Below are 23,368 nucleotides of genomic sequence, written 5' to 3'. Positions count from 1 at the left end.
GAGTAAGGAAGGGAAGGATGAGTATGGAAGGAAAAGGTGAGTAAGAAAGGAAAAGATGAGTAAGAAAGGGAAGGATGAGTAAGAAAGGGAATGATGAGTATGGAAGGAAAAGATGAGTAAAAATGAAAAGATGATAAGAAAGGGAAGGATGAGTATGGAAGGAAAAGATGAGTCTAATGGTAAGGCTAAAATATATTTCTATTTACACCTTCTCACAAAGACATCTCTATTAGATATTAACTTCAGTAACGGGAATTTCAGGCAAGAAAATCAATGCCAGGCCTATAAATATGTATTGTATTTGTTTACCCAGGCCCACCCCACAAACCTACCTGCACCCTCTACCCCCCTCCCTTATCTACCATACACAGTATCCACCCCTCCCTCCTCCACCTTCTCCACCCTCCTCCACCTTCCTTCACCTTACTCCACTTTTCTTCACCTTTCGCCACCAACTCCACCCCCTACTCCACCCTATATCTCTCTCTATCCTATCTGTGTGAGTTTACTAAACCAAGTGCAATGTTTCCAGGCCTCCAAATCAAACCACAAAGGGAAACCAAATCTTGAGCAATGCATCTCAAACAAGAGTAAGATTATAACAAAACATTAAGGTGTATAAATAAACATGGCATTTAGAAGACGACTTGAAACTACAGTGAAAACCAAAAAAACTTTAGAATAGGAAGACGACTTATAGATTTAAGTTTGACTTTAGTCTAATAAACATGAGACACAGACTTTGTGCAGTTTTAAACAAACCCATTAAACATGATAAGGGACATAACGTTACTAGTCAAATTGTTTGCTTTGCATCAGTTTCGAATACGCTATAGGAATATCATCTTTCTATTCCCCAGATTTATGGTTCTCTCTGTATTATCGATCGGAAATAAAAGAGAAAACTAAAAATTGATTAGTTTCTATTTTGGTTTCCCTAAAATAATCGAATGCGGATTTATTAAAGGGTAAGAGGTTGTGAATCAGATTGACATTCTTTAACTAAAAAGTAATTTAAAATTACGAAGACAGTATTTTTAGCGCGGTAAATTCTCCTTGCCTTAGTCGAATACGTATCTTCAAGGACCTAAGAGATTAAATGAATATTGATTGATTGATATGCAGGTTTAAGGTTTATTATTTAATATTTGAAACTGTTCAGTATACTGCAGTAAACATGAAACCAAAACATGCAATATCAACAAGGGGAACCCAAAAATCTCATATCTACGAAATATTCATACAAAATGGTTAGCCATCAATGCCATCACTTGCTCATGTTTCTAAAGCATTGCAAAAGAAGTAAATTTTAATCGTTTGAGGCTGAAAATATATATCTAAAGTATCTTAAGTGCCATCAACAATTGACAATCTGGCTCTAGTTTAAATTTATCTAATTATCTAATTCATACTTAATTAGTTAAAGGGAGTGACCGGCTATGTAAGGTAGTTGAACTGAGTATGCAGTGTTGTGGAAATCTTCTTTCAGATTTATTTGAGACATAGTATAAAAATTAAATATTAAAAATAATTTTAAAAAACTAATTCTGAAAACGTATCCATCCCCAAACTAGGAGTTTTGAACGTCGAATTTGCGCTCAAACTCAGGATTTACAGATCTTTAAAAAGTTTTATATGTCTAGTCCTAAAGAAGTTTTCCAGAACACTGCAGAGCATACTCAGTTCAACTACTTTACAGAGCCGGCCGGTCAATCTCTTTAAGGCGTTTAAATTAAGGGTACCATTGCTAATTGGGTATGCCGCTCTAACAAAAGAGGCTCACATGAAAATACGTGTTCAGTCCCTTTAAAATTATGTCTCGCCTAAAATTCTATTGCAATTATATGTAAACCCCGCCCTGCAGTCTCCCAGAGTATAAAATCGGTGTTAAAATGTTTAAAGGGACTAGAAGCGTATTTTAAAGTGACTTTCCATTCAAAGATGATAATTTCAGGTTTCAAACAACATCCATGAAACCTAAAACTGAGCAAAAATACCATAGCTTTTTTTAACTCCAAAATTGTGTTTATTTCTGTGAGTTTTTCCAGTGTTTCACAAGATATGTGCAAGTCACTTTCGCAAAAAACCCTAACCTGATCAGACAAAGGTATCAAGGGCACCGTTGTAAATCGGGCATAAGCATATTTGCATGGAGGGTCACTTGAAATTAGGCCTACAGGTTCTTTAATTCAGGGTTTGTCAATAAACGTTAGATTATTAGATGGAATCCTTCCATCACATTATTCTTACTGTAAATTCAGGTTCATTTTAAGAACCTGACAGACGTTTAACTATCTAAAGCAAGTTGTAAAGACCTGAACACTTTAGAATTGGATACCTTTAATCCGGATCGCTTAATCTGAATATCCAACGTGGACACTTTTAATTTCCTGCTTAATCAGCTCTTTTTCTATTCCTGCCAGTTTCCGATCAATGAGAGTTCACTCATTAAATAAAATTCAAGTTAGACCTAAATGTAGAGGAGTTTGTCAATCACTACTTTTAAACTGAATCTATAAATCAAGCGTGTGTTAGTTCTAAAATGTTAAGGGTTAAGGGCTGTAAAAAAACCACTAACGAGTTTTTAAGGAATTGTAAAGACCATGGGGGCTTTGTGACACATTAAAGTCGACCTAAGCTGAAAACTTTAGAATGGTCGATATCGAGATTAATGCTTGATCTCCTCTTTTATCTTAATCTCCAGATTTAATCATGCTTGATCTCCTCTTGTTATTAATCTCCAGATTAATTAACCGATCGGGATTAAGGATATCTCATTTAAAAGTTCCCAGCTCTGGTCTTGAAAATAGTTGCATTAATTTAATGGATGTCTAGATCTTTGTGGACTCTTATCACAAAGTTCTGATACTCAGGTATTATTGCTACTCTGTGGTGGTAACCTATTAAGATGATGAATACATGCATGTAACACCACAGGAGGCAATATCTGACTGACAACTGACAGACAGATAGACAGACAATTAAATACCATGACAGATTAGGGAACACACAAACGTTATGATCTAACAGACATGCAGACAGAGTTTTTTGATAATGTAATCATGAAATTCCGCCCCGGACTAACCAGAGATATTCGGTTTCTTCTATTTCAAATCATACGTGTTTTAGTCTATAATTTAACAATATTTAAACTTACGGATTTGTTTGTCTTATAATTTTCATTCAAAACGTATATTCCGACAAAAAAGTATTTAAGAAAAAAGACTAAAAAGTTATGTTTAATGGGACAAATTGTGATCAAAAGTCACAGCTTTCTGGAATATTGACAGAACCATTAAATCCACGTGATCCAGTTTATAATAAAAAAGGAAGCCATGGCACTTTTTTTAAAATCTTTATAGAATTTTCTGTTTAAGTATTTATACTGTATAAAATATTTTTTTAATGGTTGTATTTTGGTTAGGATGAGAAGTTGGGATAGCAATAGATGATTGGGGACAAGAGATTGGGATAGGACAAGAGGTTGGGATAGGACAAGAGGTTGGGGTAGAACAAGAGGTTGGGGTAGGACAATAGTTTGGGGTGGGATATGACGTTAGGGTCGGACAATAGAACGATTGGAGGACAAAATATTTGACTAGATATATAAAAGTGTGTATATAAGCCAGCACCTAATGAAGGTTAACCGTTTATAAATCTTAAACTGGCTTTAAACCAAATATATAACAGCTCAGCTGTATAAAGTATATAACAATAAACTGGGCTGAAGAAATGAATAAAATTCTATGGTTCAAATTTAACCCCCCCCCCCCTAGACTCCACAGACAATGCATATTTGAATATAGTGTAGTTTAGCTACCATAGATCTTATACTTGACCTTTACCATGCTCTCCACCTAATACGGGGCTAGAACGTTAAACAAAATCCCCGAATTATCACGACCTTCCCCCACAGCCCACCGAATGTCTCCCCATCCCATCCGCCAACCGAATTACCCTCCCCCCTTCCGTCTTTTACAGTACACATCTTTCACATGCAGCCCACCCAATCATAAGTAGAACCCCCCCCCCCNTTAACGAATGGTCGTCATAAACGATCGTTAACGAAGGTTGTCGTTAACAATCGTTAAGAAGGGTCGTCGTTAACGATTGTTAAGAAGGGTCGTCGTTACGATCGTTAACGAAGGTCCGTTGTTAAAAATAGTTAACGAAGGGTCGTCTTTAACGATCGTTAACGAATAGACGAATTTTATAAAAACGACCCTTTTGAAAAACGAGCGTTTTGAAAAACGATCGTTTTTAAAACGACCATTTAAAAAAACGAACTTTTAAAAAAAAAACGATCGTCTAAAAACGATCTTTTTGTTTTCGATTATTCGTCGTCGTTTTCATAACGAAACGATCGTTTATCTGAAAAATGAAAACGTTAACAACCCTAACCGTATCCTCGCCCCTCTCCTCCAATATCACAATGAGGCGTATAACATAAAACGTCTGGGGAAGAATTATGGTGGATTATCTGATTATAGTAAAGTAAGTTTTGCAACTTAAAACATATAGGTCCAATTAAATATATTGCTTATCAGATTAAAGGGAATTCGTAGAATGTAGATATACAAAATTTAAATACACTTGTTAATTACATTCATTCACTCATAAAGGACTACCAAAAACAAGAAGACTAATTAAATTTTTACCAATTACAAAATTATATTTTAAATAAATTTTACATTCATAGTCTTATGTGTCCTCTAGTATTAATCAAATAAACATTGTAGGGTTGGTCTAATTCACCAATGGCTAACTTTTCATAATGGTCTCCCTGTACTTTTTCATAATGGTCTCCCTGTACTTTTTCATAATGGTCTTCCTGTACTTTTTCATAATGGTCTCCCTGTACTTTTTCATAAGGCTGTACTTTTTTATAAGGGTCTCCCTGTACTTTTTTATAAGGGTCTCCCTCCCTGTACTTTTTCGTAAGGGTATCCCTGTACTTTTTTATAATGGTCTCCCTGTACTTTTTCATAATGGTCTCCCTGAACTTTTTCGTAAGGGTATCCCTGTACTTTTTCATAAGGGTCTTCCTGTACTTTTTCATAAGGGTCTTCCTGTACTTTTTCATAAGGGCCTTACTGTACTATTTTATGATAAGTATATACAGGGTTACCCACGAAGGATGAGACTGGAGACACAACTACACGGAATTTATTCTAATATTTAAGAAACTTTGAAACTTAAAACTTTATTTACTTTCCCTAATCATTAAATAAACTATTAGAAGATTATTAGGACAGAAAACTTAATCTAACCTAGGGATCGTCATAATACACAAGTTTATGGTTGTCTGTACAGTCTCATTCTTTGTGGGTAACCCTGTAAAGCCAGAAATACAAATGTATACAATGTACATTGTATAAAGTTCACTTTTGAACCAGTGAACAATAATAATAGTCCGAGTAAAGGTTGAGTCACGCTTTAAATCAATTCTTCAAATGACATTTTCCTAAGTTAAGGGTATTTACGCAATTTTAACCAAATTGGGAGCAAAAACGCAGAACCAAGCCAACTTCCGTATTTCAATCCTGAAGGGGTGGGGGTGGGGTGGTCATAAAATTGCGAATTTTCAAAATATTATTGAAGAAAAGTATATATTTATGAAAAAAGGGGAAAAGGGAATAAGGTACATTTAACATTTATTTATCAATTTTTTAAAATCCTAAAATCCAATTTATTAGTAGAAACTTATAGGACTATCATATACAGTGGGACCCATTAAACTATGGAATAAGAGGACTATAAAGTGGGACCCATTAAACTATGGAATAAGAGAACTAAACAGTGGGACCCATTAAACTATGGAATAAGAGGACTATACAGTGGGACCCATTAAACTATGCAATAAGAGGACTATACAGTGGGATTCATTAAACTATGGAATAAGAGGACTAAACAGTGGGACCCATTAAACTATGGAATAAGAGGACTAAACAGCATTAAACTATGGAATAAGAGGACTAAACAGTGGGACCCATTAAACTATGGAATAAGAGGACTATACAGTGGGATTCATTAAGCTATGGAATAAGTGGACTATACAGTGGGATTCATTAAACTATGGAATAAAAGGACTATACAGTGGGATTCATTAAACTATGGAATAAGAGGACTATACAGTGGGATTCATTAAACTATGGAATAAGAGGACTATACAGTGGGATTCATTAAACTATGGAATAAAAGGACTAAACAGTGGGACCCATTAAACTATGGAATAAGAGGACTATATAGTGGGACCCATTAAACTATGGAATAAGAGGACTATTTAGTGGGATTCATTAAACTATGGAATAAGAGGACTATACAGTGGGACCCATTAAACTATGGAATAAGAAGACTGGTGGACCCATTAAACTATGGAATAAGAGGACTAAACAGTGGGACCCATTAAACTATGGAATAAAAGGACTAAACAATGGGACCCATTAAACTATGGAATAGGAGGACTATACAGTGGGACCCATTAAACTATGGAATAAGAGGACTAAACAGTGGGACCCATTAAACTATGGAGTAAGAGGACTGAACAGTTGGACCCATTAAACTATGGAATAAGAGGACTATACAGTGAGACCCATTAAACTATGGAATAAGAGGACTATAGAGTGGGACCAATAAAACTATCGAATAAGAGGACTATACAGTGGGACCCATTAAACTATGGAATAAAAGAACTTTTTAGTGGGACCCATTAAACTATGGAATAAAAGGACTTAACAGTGGTACCAATTAAACTATGGAATAGGAGGGCTATACAGTGGTACCCATTAAAACTATGGAATAAAAGAACTATACAGTAAGATCCATTAAACTATGGAATAAGAGCACTATACAGTGGGACCCATTAAACTATGGAATAAGAGGACTATACAGTGGGATTCATTAAACTATGGAATAAGAGGACTATACAATGGGACCCATTAAACTATGGAATAAGAAGACTGGGACCCATTAAACTATGGAATAAGAGGACTTAACAGTGGGACCCATTAAACTATGGAATAAGAGCACTATACAGTGGGACCCATTAAATTATGGAATAAAAGGACTATATAGTGGGACCCATTAAACTATGGAATAAGAGGACTATACAGTGGGATTCATTAAACTATGGAATAAGAGGACTATACAGTGGGACCCATTAAAGTATGGAATAAAAGGACTAAACAGTGGGACCCATTAAACTATGGAATAAGAGGACTATACAGTGGGACCCATTAAACTCTGGAATAAGAGGACTATACAGTGGGATTCATTAAACTATGGAATAAGAGGACTATACAGTGGGATTCATTAAACTATGGAATAGGAGTAGTATACAGTAGGATTCATTAAACTATGGAATAAGATGACTATACAGAGGGATTCATTTAACTATTGAATAAGAGGACTATACCGTGGGATTCATTAAACTATGGAAAAGGAAATCATCGAATAGGAACCTATGGAATAGGAAATTATGTAATAGGAAATTATGTAATAGGAAATTATTTAATAGGAATTTATGGAATAGGAAATTATGGAATAGGAAATTATGGAATAGGAAATTATGGAATAGGAAATTATGGAATAGGAAATTATGGAATAGGAAACTATGGAATAGGAAACTATGGAATTGGAAATTATGGAATTGGAAATAATGGAATAGGAAATTATGGAATGGGAAATTATAGAATAGGTAATTATGGAATAGGAAACTATGGAATTGGAAATAATGGAATAGGAAATTATGGAATGGAAACTATGGAATAGGAAATTATGGAATAAGAAATTATGGAATAGGAAATTATGGAATAGGAAATTATGGAATGGGAAATAATGGAATAGGAAATTATGGAATGGAAACTATGGAAAAGGAAATTATGGAATAGGAAATTATGGAATAGGAAATTATGGAATGGGAAATTATGGAATAGGAAACTATGGAATAGGAAACTATGGAATAGGAAGTTATGAAATAGGAAACTATCGAATAGAAATTATGGAATAGGAAATCATGGAATAGAAAACTTTGGAATAGGAAATTATGTAATAGGAAATTATGTAATTGGAATCTATGGAATAGGAAATTATGGAAAAGGGAATTATGGAATAAGAAATTATGGAATAGGAAATTATGGAATAGGAAACTATGGAATAGGAAACTCTATGGAATAGGAAATTATGGAATTGGAAATTATGGAATGGGAAACTGTGGAATAGGAAACTATGGAATAGGAAACTATGGAATAGCAAAATTTGGAATAGGAAATTATGGAATAGTAAATTATGGAATAGGAAATTATGGAATAGGAAATTACGGAATAGGAAATTATGGAATAGGAAATTATGGAATAGGAAGACTGTTAACAAAATATGATTTTAATTAGTCCAATAAAAATACAACAATGATTTAAAACCCCATTTCAGTTAATAAGCTTATTTTCTAGTTATTGTCAAAACTATTTGCTCTGAAACATCTATTGCATTTAAAATTACTTCATGTCTCCTTCTATTCCACGATTTTTAAAGTCTCACCTAGAAAACATACTTACATCAGATCAGCTTGATAATGATAGATACGTTGAAAAGAAATATTTAGAGAATTGTTACAAATGCAACCATTTACAAACATCAAAAAATTCAATCGGAAAAAGATTAAATAAGAAGTAAGTTTGCAACTTGTAAATAAGTGTATTTATTATAAATACACCTTACGTTAATTAACGACAGAAATAATTGATCATTTAATATTTAAGTTCACTGCAATTACAAGAATAAATACATTATTAATTAAAGATAACTCACGGTTATAAACTGAGGTAAAAACTAGTTGGGAAATGCGTCATTCATTCGACTTAACTGGAGATCCGAAGCGGCAACTTTTGATGCTTGGATTCATGATGTAAGTCTTTAAATCTGAGAATTTTGGGGAGTATTGTCTTCCAGTTCTAAGGAACTGTCATTTTAATTATAATTTGCTCCCCATTTTCTCGATTCCCAATGGTACCCTTGAAGCCTTGATCTGATCAATTGTGTGGAAGATAATGTTGTTTATTTTTGGCTAATAAGTTTTTACTTCTGTTAATTTCTCAATTGCTTCTGAAGCCTTACATATGACAATACTCAGTTTAAAGGGTACCACTGTGAATCGGTCATGTCGCTCTTTCCATGGAGGGCCATTTATAATGACGTTAACAGTCCTTTTAGGTAGGAAATGAATCCTGATCTTTAATTGATGGAAACTGAAAGTTGAAGATCTCATTGGTAAAATAAAGTGGATTTACAGGACGCATATGATAAATTAAAAATGTATTCAAATTAAGGAATTTCTGTCAAATTAAACTAAGCCATCGGTGGGAGGTGAACTGAATTCTGAACAGATTTAACATAGTTAGACATTGAGATAAAGTTTGTAGGATGAAAATAAAAGATAGAGATTTTTTTCCTTTTTGTGTCATTTTTTAATCATTCTTTCATTTTTCCTTACTGAGTTTACTAATCCCAAAAATTAATAAAAAGGAATGATATTAATTATTCATTAATACTTGTTTCATTAAGTTACATATTATCTACATACACTCCAGCTAAAAATTGAGTTCTTTCATAAACTTGTGAAGTCAATGTATTCTGTACACTCAAATTTCCCGGCACCTAATTTTCAGCGAGAAAAAAAGGATCATTATCGAAAATCAGACAAAGATTTAAAGAATACAGTTGTGAATAGGACATGCCATTCTTAAAGTTAAGGGTCCTCTGCTGTTCCTTTTTAAATTTAGTTCGAACTTCCTCTTTATTTAATTTCTAGTCAAAGAGATCCCCCGGGCAGCCAGTATTGCCACTAGAGACTCAGCACTTGTCTAAACAAAAATATCTTTTTAAATAAAACACTTTTTCTAGCTAATTTTCGTACCGAAACTTAGAATTCTAGAAACTCTAAATTATATCTTATTAATTGACACACAAAGTTATGGATTTGAGAGGAAAAAAAGTTTTTAATGTTTAAATTAATATTTTGCTACTTGGATCCGTATTCAAAGAGAGCTAAATTTCAAAATATTCGTTTTAGAATTATCTAATATATCAGTTTGACAGATAGAAAGATAGATAGATTTAGAACATCCGACTAAGACCAAATTACACGCAAAACTGCGTTATTTCTGGTGAAGATTGAATTTCTCCTCACACTTCAAAAACATTTTCTAGAGAAATGAACATTAGCAGCTATGAAAAAAATATTTTTTTTACTTGGAAATAAGTATTCAAAAGTTAAGACATTTTTCCGGAAGACATATGGGTGTGGCTAGGAAGCGCTACGGGTAAGCGCATTGCCGCGAGTCTGTATGTGAATTAGTTACGGGATGGAGGCCATATGGGTCTGGCTTGCCTTCCCCTATCATTGTACAGTATATTTACCTCTGAGTTAGATGAACTAGAAGAGGTTCCAATACAGGCAACTGGTAAATTCAGTTTACTCCGGCATTTTACCTACACATAAATTCAGCTTAAGACAAAGAGACAATATCATTTTCTGGAAATCTAAAAATGCTGGGTGCAACTGTGAGTACTTATAATGTAAAATAGGAAGACGACATTTCAACTATATTGCGTGAATTTGTTGTTAAAAAGGCAAAGATTTTACCATTAGCTTAAAAATTAAAACAGCAAGTTTTTTTGTATTTGACTGAACTACAGGGTGTCCCACGAAACATGAAAGTCGTCTTTGATCTTTACATTTATTTAAGATAATCAGTCGTCAACCTTCTTTAACATGTATGATACTTGAAATAATTACTACAAAATTTCCCTAGTTCTGGGATTTACAAAATGGGGTCTCTCTTTTCTGTGCTGTCAATATTACCAAAGATATTGAGAATTTCGTTCAAATTTAATTTTAAAAAAACCAAAAATGTCTAAATCGGAATGAAAATCTTCATATCTCCGGTATTATTGAGAGCACAAAAAATGCAGACCACATTTTAGAAATAACAAGACTGGGGACATTTTGCGACTATTAACTCTAGAATTTTACGACCAAAATTTGGATTACGAATAACTGCCATACATTATTTCAAAGGTCAAAGAAGACCTTCAAGACGTCTTGCTACTGTCATGTTTCGTGAAACACCCTGTATCTAAATTTGTAACTTGAGTCTAACATGCATCTTCCTATTCCACAGTTTAATAGATACCACTGTGCTAAAAACAAAGACATTAAAAATGTTGGTTAAAACCTCTGAGCTTTTTGTTGGCTGGTCCATATCTGCGAGTTGTTTACTAAATTCTTCCCATCTACAAAATGTTTAAATATAAAAAAAATATCTATATTAAGGGTGAACCGATTACATGAAACACATATCAAGTAGTAACACAAATACTACTGTGTTTTTAAATTTTAAGCATTATTAACTTTTTTTCGATAAAATCAAAACTGACCATCGCAAATGGCTATTTATGGCCGAAAAACCGGTTATACAAGTGATTTTAAATTTTTTTCTTCCAAATATGTCGATATTGGTATAAAAAGATCCGTCTTGCAAAGCCTAGTTCAACGCTGCAAACGGTTTGTAAAAATATTCAAAACATGCGATCCAGGAGCATAAAATCAGTCGTATTTCCTAGTTTTTCGGCTCCAACTTGGTGTATTTCTTGATTATTTTGTAAAGCGGGGTTTCCCGTCGTTGGAAAGACGAATTTTTTGATGCCCTATCGACATATTTTGAAAAAAAACACTCTTACTGCTATGGTTAATTTGGATTTTAGCGCAAAATGCCTTTTGTAAATGTGTCTTAGAATTAAAAAAATACATTAGTATTTACTACTTGACATTGATTCCTCTCAAATTTCTGAAAAATCTTTCACCCTTAACATATATAAATATATATATATATATATATATACTGTGTGTGTTTGTATCCAATACGTCAAAGCTGCTGAACCGATCGGGCCAAAATTTTGTGTGGGACCTCACATGACCTCAGGAAAGGTTTAAAATTTTGAAAATCCACGATTTTTTTCTAAAATCACCGAACTCTTTTTATTTTAATGTATAAAAAAAGAAAATGTTCAAAATTAAAATAGAAGATTGCATTTTCAACAGCTTAACAATCAAATAAAGAAATAATGTCATGTAGCTGGATAATGTCACTTCCCAAGTTTTGCCTTTTTGCACAAACACCCTGTGCAATTGAAATTGGACCTTAATAATTAGGATAAAAAACTTACATATTTTCCCTTCTCTAAAATTTACAAAAATTTACAAAAAAATAAAGTTTAAAAGAGTTAAATGCAAAATTCTATTTTTCCCAAAAATGCGTGAAAAAGGCCACGCTGCAAGTGCCAAAATAGATGAAGCAGGGAGCAAAAGTTTTGCATACACCTAGACAATGGCAAAATCTGAGTTTTTTTTTTGCTGAGTAATATGGATGACTAGCCAAGGCCTTCAAAAAACCGATTTTCCCCTTCAGTTTTCACTTTTTTTTGAGACACTCTGTGTCAAAATATGAAAAAAACGAATAGCACCAAATTGGATTGCATTTTTCAAGAGCTTTCCAACGGTATATAAAACAGCCATGTAGCTAAAAATAATTCCCCCCCCCCCCCCTTGGAGGGCATAGTGTCACGTATCGAAATCTAAAAAAATAAATTGAAAGCATGAATCTGAGACCGAATTTAATGAATTTGAACTGCCTACCGTCACCGGGTCAAATATAAATCATAGATTCAAATCCTTCTGAACTTTTATCTTTTAATTGGTGGTTCAAATTTGAACGGAGAGTATGCAGTAGAGACGCAGCTCAAATTCATTAAATTCGGTCTCCGATCACTGTAAATAGCATTGTAATTTGTAAATATGTTACCTATTTCTGACATCAGTTCCTCCCCAATAAAGTAGCTGGTTTCTAGCTAGACCATAGGATCTATAAATATGGAATATAAAGATAGGACAGGACAAATAGTCGGGGGGAGGATATGATTTTTAATACTCTAAGAGAGATTTTTTTCACCCTTTTTGATACTTTCACCTTTTCTTGTGAAGCGATAATATAATGTAAGAATAATTAACTGCAGAACAACCTATGCTTTTGAACAGTGTTAAAAATAATTAACAAAATAACTTAATATATGGGAAACGGATAACATTGTGATAGAGATAACTTACGCAATGTTTTCCATATATCCAACTACAGCGTGCTCCGATTCAAAGAAATCTTTGGCAGGATCTATTTTACTCACACTCCCGTCCTGATCCCTACACACATATATAAATCATGAAAGGTACTGTACTGCAGGGGTCCATATAATTCCATCTGATCAATCCCAAATGTTGATTGATTGATATTAGGGACAGAAATAAACCATGTTGTTACTGTAATCAATTGGACGTATATAATGTCAAGTTGTAGAAAAAAATCCATACTGCAGAATGTTTACTGCAAGGGAGTGTTTATTTTTCTGTATATCATAATTTATCTCTTATGTTAAATACGAATATTTATATTTTTTAACACCCCAAATGCAGTACACATTTCTGAAGTGTAGTACACGTACACAAAAACTTGTCAAAGTTCACAATGACATATAAAGTGTACTTTCATGCCCCTGGACTGTAGACATAATTTCAGGCAACCCTCTAATTATAAATAAAAAGCTTGGTGAAATCAAAAATAGAGGAGATATTCAATTTTTAAACTTTGAAAATTGATTAGTTTCAATTGTGGTTACCTATAAATGGGACTTGAAGATTTCTTGAAGAAAAAACATCTTATAGACATCTTTAAAGGGTACAAATTGTGAATCTGACATGCCCATTCTTTAATTGAAGGGTTATTTGAAGCTATAACGGCAGTCCATTTAGTTTATTAGGTTTAAACAATATATTGACTTTTCTAACAGACAAATGTATTGTGCTTAAACTCTCTTAATAGGTAACAGACAAATATTTTATAATAATAGTAAATAAATCAAAAAACCCAACCTACCTTCCGATAATTTCAAGTAAATAAATCAATAAACCCAACCTACCTTCCGATAACTTCAAGTAAATAAATTAATAAACCCAACCTACCTTCCGATGATTTCAAATCCTTTCTCAATAAGTCCGGAATACTTTTCCTGAAATTTCCAGTTTCTATTTTTCAAACAGTTTAAATAATTCACTTAATCCTAGATTAAAAATTAATCCGTGGGCCTCTCATCTCATCAATTTTTAATCCAAGAGAGACGGAATCTTGAAGCTAATTGAGCCCCTGTTAAATCCAATGTGTCCCCTCAACCCAATGAATATTGAGCCCCTGTTAAATCCAATGTGTCCGCTCAACCCAATGAATATGATAACTAGAAGTCGACCTTGTTTTATGATTTCATAAAATTGTCATAAATATTTTAGTTGTTGATATCCATTAGACATATTATTATTAATTTAGATTATTACAAGACTTAAACAAGAGATGATTACAGTAACCCCAGTTTAGAAAACAAAGTTTCGTTTTTGTTCAATCTCAAAAGATTCCCCCTCATTTATTCTTCTCTTTAAATATTTAATTTAAAAGATCAGAGTTTGAGGTTTTAAAGAACTAAAGTTCCCTGCACTAAAACAAAGAGTCACGAACTTATCAATTATTAATTTAAACACGAAATACTTAGTTTCCTTTTATTAATAAGAACTATTAAAAAATTTTATCTTATTAATTCCGTTTAAAAAAAATAATTAGTTCAACATTAATGCATTCCCGATCCCCAGGCATTCTGGAATTTTGAAAAATAAAAACATCAATTTTTATCATAATTAAAAAATTGTAAACATTTTTTTTCCAAAAAAACCCATTTAAAAAAAAACATGAAAAACCCGAAGAAACTGTATTCCTGGTGTAGAATAAACTTCTCCAGGTTTGGAACCAACAGAAGACGATCTATCTTGAACCTATCCACCAGAGCCTCAAATAAAAAAATGTTAAAAAATTAATTTCAAAAAAGGTATCTGATTTTCAGTAGAATATTTGCTCCACCATAAAAATATTCAATTATAAGCTAGCTAGGCGAAATCCAAGTTGTACAAGTGGTTCAACCAGTTTTTAAAAAAATGCTTTGACGCGTCTTCGGATTTAAGTCTGCGCAGGATTAAAATGAATGCACCGTTAAATTCTGAGGTTTCTTTTTACATTAATTTAATTTGATTAATAGGTAATACCCACTTATCATATTAAAAGCTTCCAAATATTCAAGGTATAATTTCAATGATAATGCTACTTAAATTGCTGCATCAAAATCAAATCAACTCAAATTAGACTTTCAGGGACGCCCATTGACCGAAAAAGCAATCAAAATTCGATTATTTGTTGAAAATATTAATTATAACAAATATAATTGTTGTATAGAAGATGGATTTGTATTTAAAATATAGAATCAACAAAGGATTTGAGTCTCTCAACAAATCTTCTAATCCCTCTATATCTTTGCAAACTGATGGTGTAAACCTTTGTTATTTGATGTCATAGTTTGAAATATCTAAGGTCTAGAAAATTGGGATTGGGTTGCAAAGAAATAAAAATTAGAAAATCTGAGTTTGTATCAAAGACTAAATTTCTTTTCTAGATGTAATTAACAGAGTCAATTTTGCCAATAATATCAACTCTTTATTATTATAATACTAGACTTTCAGGACACTTTTAGAAAAACATTCGAGGTGTTTAACCTTGCTCATTTCGTTTCCAATCTTATTGATTATGGTATTCCCGAATTTTTCTTTTTAAATTTGCGCATTTTCAAATGATTTTCGATTTTATTCCAGGCAACGTTTTTCATCTTAATACAAATATTAAACTTTTCCTGGGGTCATGTGAGTTGCCGCATAAAATTGAAGGTATACCTTAAGAATAACAGGATGATCTATATCTAAAAGTTCTAGAATGGTTGGGAAGTGAGGGTTGGACTGTACTCTAATACAACTGTAAATACTGTCCTCTTCTTCTTCATCCTCTAAACATAAAGTCGTCTTTATTTAAAGGTTGAGTGGTGTATGTAGTAATTACTGAGTTCAATTTAAACCTTACAAAGAAATTTAGATAGTGAATTCTAATGAATTTCAAGCACAACTTCCGTCTTTCCATTTCTGCACATCTTTTTGTAGTCTAAATTTTGTTATCGAAGACCATGTAAAGAAAAGTATTTATTGAAAAGGAAATATTTTCGAATCCCAGTGATGTAAAATGAAAAAAATGGTGTTTTTTATACATCTTGGTTGATTTTGCACTCTGCTTTCCGCGGAATAATGTGCTATACAGTGGTTGGCGATTATATCAATACAATATAGACAGATATTTTTCAAAAATCACGTTTTCAAGAAAACAAAGAGGATCTGTTGAAGATTCTACAACTTTTCTTTGTTTAAATGTTTGAGTGTTTCTACTGTTTGAAAGCTTGGTAGAACTCAAATTGATATATACGATGAAGATTATAAAATAACGGAACTAAAAAACCCAGAAAGTAAAATTGCTTATTTATTAATTATAACAGAACAAAAATCTTTAAATTTACCTTCTTCAAGCTTTTGCTTCTTGGAGTCTCCCTCCTCTTCCTCCAGTTTCCTTTTTAGAGAAACATCCTTATTCTTCTCCGGTATATGGTTAGAGAAGAGATATGAGGTTGTAGAGACTATACTGGAGGATGTAGTTGATGGATTCGAGGTTAATGTTGTTGAGGCTTGGATCTGTAAAGTTCCCTTGAGAGCTGAGGCTCGCCTAGCCTCAGCTTCGGAGCAATAGACCTCGGCCTGGAACAGGACGAGTAAAAAGTAAAAAACCGGTAAACCTTTAGTGAGTCGGGAGAGAGATAAGCTTTTTAACCCTTTCGTTCTTTCAAAAATGTCCAACTCGTATAACCCTAAGCTTTACTAGTGACAACTGGGTTTAAAAATCAATACTACTGATTCAAATGCTTTTTCAGAACTATAGCTTGACAAGTTTTCTTTTATTACATCATGCAAAAGTTTACTCTGACCAAAGATATCAATCAAAACTATTTGTAAAATCCTTTTGAAAAATCGGGCTGAAAAACTGTTTTGGTTAATACCTTTGATCTGAGAAAAAAAGTATAATTAAATAAAAACAAACTTGTTGAAAAATCAATTTTCAAGTTAATAATAACTAACATTCTTGTAGAGCACTTTTAACTTCCCAAATGTGCAATTTCCCATATGGCAACTTCCTAAATGTGCAATTTCCCATATGGCAACTTCCTAAATGTGCAATTTTCCAAGCGGCAACTTCCCAAGTCTGTCCTAGCCAGCCCACCAACTTGTTCTAGCCGCGGCGCTCGGCCAAATAGCCGAACCTAGCCGCAGCACTCGGCCCCCATTGCAGTCTGCGGCGCCTCATTGGGAAGTTTCGCTTGGGAAATTGCACATTTGGGAAGTTGCCACTTCGGAAATTGTCACTTAACAAGTAGCCCTTGGGAAAATGCCTGAGGGAAAGTACCTAACACCTCTAAATGTAATACCTCCTGTTGAGATTCCAACGCAGGATTGAAATATCTGAAAACCCAGTTCTGCCCAGTTGCCATTGCTCTCATCACAAATATTTGCATTGCCTGAAAATCATAAGATTTAAATTCACTAGAAGGAACTGACGCAATTTCATGTGACCCTATATTGATAGAATGTCATGTCTGATTCATTAAGGTACCCTTTCAACCAGTGCTTAGGATCCATTCAATTTTGATGCGGATCCGGATCCGGATCCTGGATCCGGATCCAGGTCATTTCTTTAAGATTTACTGAAATTTTTTAACAAGACAAAATTTTCCAATTTTTTGTTTTATTTTTTTCGCTTATTTTTATCCTACAACTTGATGAACCATTCAGAAATGAGGAAATTTTCATAATCTTTTTTTTCAAAAGTTCAGACTTGGGGTTTTGGAGTAAAAAAGATTTTTTTTGCAGTTTTTGGTTGATATTTTACCCCTTGGATCCGGATCCCTGGATCCGCATATTTTTGCGGATCCGGATCCAGGAAGCCAAAATCTTGCGGATCCAACGGATCCGGATCCTTAGCACTGCTTTCAACTTTGGTCTGAGTATGAAAAGAATTAAGATAATCTTGTTTTTCTACTTAAAAGTACGTCAAAGAGAGAATATTTATTTTACTTGATTATCTCTTGCTGACTTGTCCACGATAATACTGGTTAAATACTTGTTCAGTATCTCACTTGCAACCCTCACTACCAGGGGATCATCTACCTAAAGGGATTGTTCACTTTTCAGCAAGCATTACTTCTTATGGTTTGTATTTCAAAATAAAAGCCAATTTAAACTTTTTTTTTAAATATTCATATTAAACAATTACATCAGAAGTTAAAAGCATACTCTTAATCTTTAATGATCTTATTTTTTAATCTATTTTGATATACCATTGACGAAAAAAAAGTGTCCATGGAAATTTCTGCTAATTATTTTATACTATTTTCCAGAAACACCTTCTCGACATTTAAATATTTAAATACGTTGTCAGTAATATTACCTTTATTTTAATAAAGAGTGAGACGGGTCCAACAGATTTAATCCCAGTTCCTGCTGGGGATCCAAGCTCAAGCAGTTCAGTTACATAGCGGTATGTGCTCTTACAGTACAGTTGGGATTAGGTTTATAGTATATAGGTAGTAGGTACTCTTACAGTACAGTTGGGATTAGGTTTATAGTATATAGGTAGTAGGTACTCTTACAGTACAGTTGGGATTAGGTTTATAGTATAAAGGTAGTAGGTACTCTTACAGTACAGTTGGGATTAGGTTTATAGTATAGGTAGTAGGTACTCTTACAGTACAGTTGGGATTAGGTTTATAGTATATAGGTAGTAGGTACTCTTACAGTACAGTTGGGATTAGGTTTATAGTATATAGGTAGTAGGTACTCTTACAGTACAGTTGGGATTAGGTATAAAGTAAATAGGTACTCTTACAGTACAGATGGGATTAGGTTTAGAGTATATAGGTACTCGTACAGTACAGTTGGGATTATGTTTATAGTATATATGTACACTTACAGTACGTTTGGGATTAGGTTTATAGTATATCAAATCAAATCAAATCAAATCAAATCATTAGTTGCAGAGTGTATAGGTGTTCTTAGAGTACAGTTGAATTAGTTGAGATTAATGGATATACAGAAGGTCCTTTATCAACCTGGTATCTAATATGATTTGGGACACCATGTAGTAAATCTTGGTAAGAATTTGTATGGAGATGAAGTCTCTGGTATCATAATGTACACAGGTCTAAATGTAGCATTTATGAGGCAACTTGAGACAAATCAGTCTCGGGGGTTCATAAGGTGTGACCAGACGTGACATACAAACAAATTAACAGACAAAGATCACTAATCTATAAATATATAGATAAGGCTAGTCCCAACAGGACCTGAGGAAAGATTGGGACAAGGCCAATTTCCAGCTGCCTAAACAAAAACATTTCAGATAAAGGATAAGGATAAATTTTTTTGGTGAACAACCTTTTCATAAGGCATTTGTACGAACGAATATCATTTATGCTCAAATCCCTTTTACAATAGAGAACAATAATAAAATGTTTTAAAAGATAGAACAAAAGCAGGCCCGTAACCAGGAATTTTCCAGGGGGGGGGGGTGCAAATAAGCGCGCCGCGCAGGATAAATTTTTTAAAGTTTTTTTTTTAAAAGCAATACTTGGTTTGTTTTTACGGTGGTATATGGTTTTCTTTAATACATTGTCAATATAGGCTATAATGACTAACCTTTTTAACAAGTGTATTTGAGCTTTTAAGGGTTACATTTTAGTGTCTGAAACTTGACTTGACAGAGTGCACCTACACACCCACTTTTAATGAGTAACACACAATAAGATTATAATTTGGTTTCGGAAGGGAATCAACTCTTGCTTGAGCTATATTATTGGTAACTAGATTTTAGAAAATTATGAAAAACAATTTCTTTTATATGGGGCTGGGGGGGGGGTGCAAATTCGTCATTGCACCCCCCTTTCAGAAGAAAGGGGGGTGCACCTGCACCCTTGCACCCCCCCCCCCTGGTTACGGGCCTGATTACAAAAGGATTTCTCAATCATCCTGGAACAGAAAAAGGTTTAAAACCACTTTAAAATTGGAAATTAGGTTTACAGCAAAGTGAATAAATTCTAAAGTGGAACAGACTAAAACAACGACGACAGGTTGGGCCATAAGGTTTTATTTGGTTTGGAATAATTGCATGAAAAGATTTCATGTGAAAAGTAAAGACTAGAACAAATAGACTAAAGACCCATGTACATGTCGCCTTCAGTTAGAACTTCGAAATTTTCATAATCAAAAATCAAAAATTTTGTAAGTTGGTATGTAGTTTATATGAAAATACTACAGACCAATTTATATATATATATATATATATATATATCATTTTTAAATACTTGGGACATAAAATCTCGTCATTCAACTATGAGTTTGGCCCACTTTAGTATTTAATCACTTTGGGTTTACAGTCCCTTTAATAAAACAGCATACCTGACACATTTTTCAATTTGAATCGATATTTTCAGATAGTTTTCTTCCGGTACTTCTTCTTCTTTCTCTAATTCCTCTATCAATCGTTCAATTCTATAAAAATAAAAAGGTATTTGAATATATTTTTTAAATATTAGAATCTGAAATAGCAAAAACTTAAAGGGATTCATTTTCATTTATCTATATCTCTATCATTTTTGAAACAGTCAGCACAGCACTTCTTGGTTTGGGAGAAAATCAATTTTTGATGTGTGCATTCTGTAAAAGAGTAGAGAATAGAAAGAAGAGTAGAGGATAGAAAGAAACAGTCAAACTTTGTAAGAAACGATTTTAGTTAAACTGCACAATCACATATCTGAGATATTCTTTACTTGACCACTAAAAAATATACACTTTTCAGACCCCCTAAAGAGACTGTAAGCGTAATTTCAAGTGACCCTTCTTGCAAAGATGATAATTCCCGATTCACAACAGTACCCTTGAAACCATAATCTGGTCAATAATGAAAGATATTCTCGATGATCTAAAACTAAACCGTTTTATTTCTGACAATTACGTTCTATTTTTCTATTGTAGAAATGCACATTTTCTTTTATGAAGACCACAGTTGAAAATAACCAGTTTACAAAATCTTAAACATTGATATCATATCTATACTTCTTCAGACAATGCTGTTAAGGATATTGTTGTAAATCTGGAATTGTCATTTATGAATGGAGTTTTTATGAATTTGTTTTTAATCTTCATGACGGAAACAATGTCAAGAACTGACGAGGGTCAGCCCAGACCGAAGTATATTTTCGATAAATGTGGAACTAACATCTACTTTTTTTCTTCTCAACAGAGGTTTGGTCCATCACCATCACCATCACCGAATTTTAAATCTTATAATTACGCTTACAGCCTACTTTGACCTCTAAAACCAGAAAACAATGGAATAGGAAAACGACATTATAACAATATTTAAGAATATTTTATGCTGTTAAAAAGAAAATAGTTTTACTAGACACTTATCAAATCACTAATTTAGTGTAATCGGTCTGTTTATACTATACAGTTGCTGTTTTTATGTTCAGAGGACTTTTTAAACTTATAAACTTGATTCTAAAAGTCGTCTTTCTTTTTCAGAGTTTTCTGGTTATCACTGAAAATAATTTGTATAGTGCTAACCTGTAAATAGAAACATCAACAAGAAATTGATCAGATTGAGACTTCTTTAGCTTCTCTATTATCTGCCTTTTCCTGAAGAAAATACTTTTAAGTTTTGTATAATTTTCTAGTTTGAACTCAAGTTTCTTGGTTTGACCTTTTTTCCTTGGTTTGTCAAACTTTTCCGAGGTTTGTCAAACTTTTTCACTAATTATTTAAAATATCTATTTATTTACCTGATTTTGAAATATTTGCCCCAAATCTGATTCTTATTAAACCAGTTCCTCCAATCTAAAAATAAATTTAATTTAATTGTATTAAAACAATTATGACAAGGGGAAAAAATGCTACGCGGCATTATTTACTAAAAGAAAGAGTGAAGGCGCGGAAGTTTGAGTTAAAAATTTATACACAAATTGTAGATTTTAAGAATTACAATAAAAGATTTTTTACAAATATCATTTTGACATTTCGTACTTGAATATGTAACCAATATCCCTACCTTGACACACTGCCCGGCAGTCCAGTATGGTTGAGCTAATATCCTTACCTAGAAACACTGCCCGGCAGGCTAGTATGGTTGAGCTAACATCCCTACCTTGAAACACTACCCGGCAGGCCAGTATGGTTGAGCTAATATCCCTACCTAGAAACAGCGCCCGGCAGGCCAGTATGGTTGAGCTAATATCCCTACCTAGACACACTGCCCGGCAGGCTAGTATGGTTGAGCTAATATCCCTACCTTGAAACACTACCCGGCAGGCCAGTATGGTTGAGCTAATATCCCTACCTAGACACAGCGCCCGGCAGGCCAGTATGGTTGAGCTAATATCCCTACCTTGACACACTGCCCGGCAGGCCAGTATGGTTGAGCTAATATCCCTACCTTGACACACTGCCCGGCAGGCCAGTATGGTTGAGCTAATATCCTTACCTTGACACACTACCCGGCAGGCCAGTATGGTTGCGCTAGAACTGGTTCCCAGCATCATATTTGTAAATATGTTAGGATGTGTCCAAGGAAACGTACTGAAGTCTATATCTGCCATCTTATCTGAAAAATCAAAAATGATTATTTACCAAATATTTTTGTTAAATCTTTTAGATAAAGTTATATATGAGAGTTGATGCTTCATTTTGAAGTAGAATACAGAGCAGTAATGGAACCAACGAGGTAGCTCGATCAAGGTAGGACAGGGGCCTCAGTTTTAAATGTTTTAGGTAGGATTGGATTGATAAAATTGATTTTGATAATAAAAATAATCACAATAATCACAATAACAAATTTTCATCATTTATCTGAACACTTCCCTCTCAATGGTATCATTTCTTTTACAAAAATTAAAATCATTAATATAATTAGAGTTATCTTTAACTAAAGGAATTGAGTCGTTGGCAAGGACTCAAATTTTCTGATCCTCATATCTTTGTAAGCAAGTTGGAGTTTATCTTTGATATTACAAAATTTAAATATTTGATCTAACAGAATTCAAAATTTGAAAAATCTAAGGTCTAAGACATTGGGTTGCAAAGATGTGGTGATTAGAATATCAGAGTTTGTGGCAAAGACTCAATTTCTTTGATTGAAACCCATCTATATATAGAGACTATATTATAATCGATAATGTGTGTTATCCCTATTATCTTTTATTACCATTTCATAATATGGTATTTATCTCTGATTTAAAATCCAGCATCGTG

At 33.4% G+C, this 23,368-nt stretch overlaps 1 protein-coding gene across 3 annotated transcripts; it reads right to left on the bottom strand.

Moving 5' to 3' along the window:
• Positions 1–8,671: 8,671 nt before the first annotated feature.
• On the bottom strand, positions 8,672–22,934 carry LOC111707352 (uncharacterized). Of its 3 annotated transcripts, XR_002766417.1 has the most exons (18): positions 22,602–22,929; positions 21,904–21,958; positions 21,689–21,760; positions 20,519–20,611; positions 19,408–19,444; positions 18,513–18,611; positions 18,140–18,232; positions 17,494–17,583; positions 16,534–16,768; positions 15,866–15,975; positions 14,863–14,934; positions 14,066–14,112; positions 13,160–13,249; positions 12,858–12,917; positions 11,232–11,289; positions 10,414–10,485; positions 9,140–9,857; positions 8,672–8,989 (listed from the first exon to the last, which is right to left on the bottom strand). XR_002766417.1 is itself a non-coding variant. In XM_023480445.1 (17 exons), exons 1-17 carry the CDS (start codon positions 22,714–22,716, stop codon positions 9,795–9,797), a joined length of 1,461 nt encoding a protein of 486 aa, XP_023336213.1. In that variant the 5' UTR covers positions 22,717–22,929; the 3' UTR covers positions 8,672–9,794. The 3 variants fall into 3 exon arrangements, 2 of the variants coding, with proteins under 2 accessions (XP_023336213.1, XP_023336215.1); XM_023480445.1 differs by having other exon boundaries at positions 8,672–9,857; XM_023480447.1 differs by lacking the exon at positions 13,160–13,249 and having other exon boundaries at positions 8,672–9,857; positions 22,602–22,934.
• Between the last annotated feature and the right edge of the window lie 434 nt (positions 22,935–23,368).

Source organism: Eurytemora carolleeae, unplaced genomic scaffold (assembly GCF_000591075.1).
Source record: "Eurytemora carolleeae unplaced genomic scaffold, Eaff_2.0 scaffold658, whole genome shotgun sequence".
In the NCBI taxonomy this organism is placed as follows: Eukaryota; Metazoa; Arthropoda; class Copepoda; order Calanoida; family Temoridae; genus Eurytemora; species Eurytemora carolleeae.
Note: the sequence above shows the minus strand (reverse complement) of the source record. Positions and strands in the feature narration are given on the sequence as shown.

Coding starts and splice junctions, on each gene's coding strand:
- LOC111707352 (XM_023480445.1), bottom strand. CDS start 22,716: ATGGCAGATATAGACTTCAGTACGTTTCCTTGGACACATCCTAACATA. Junction 17,584..18,139: donor AGTCAGCAAGAGATAATCAA/GTAAAATAAATA, acceptor TATGATTTTCAG/GCAATGCAAATATTTGTGAT. Junction 14,113..14,862: donor AGAAGTTTATTCTACACCAG/GAATACAGTTTC, acceptor TGGAAATTTCAG/GAAAAGTATTCCGGACTTAT.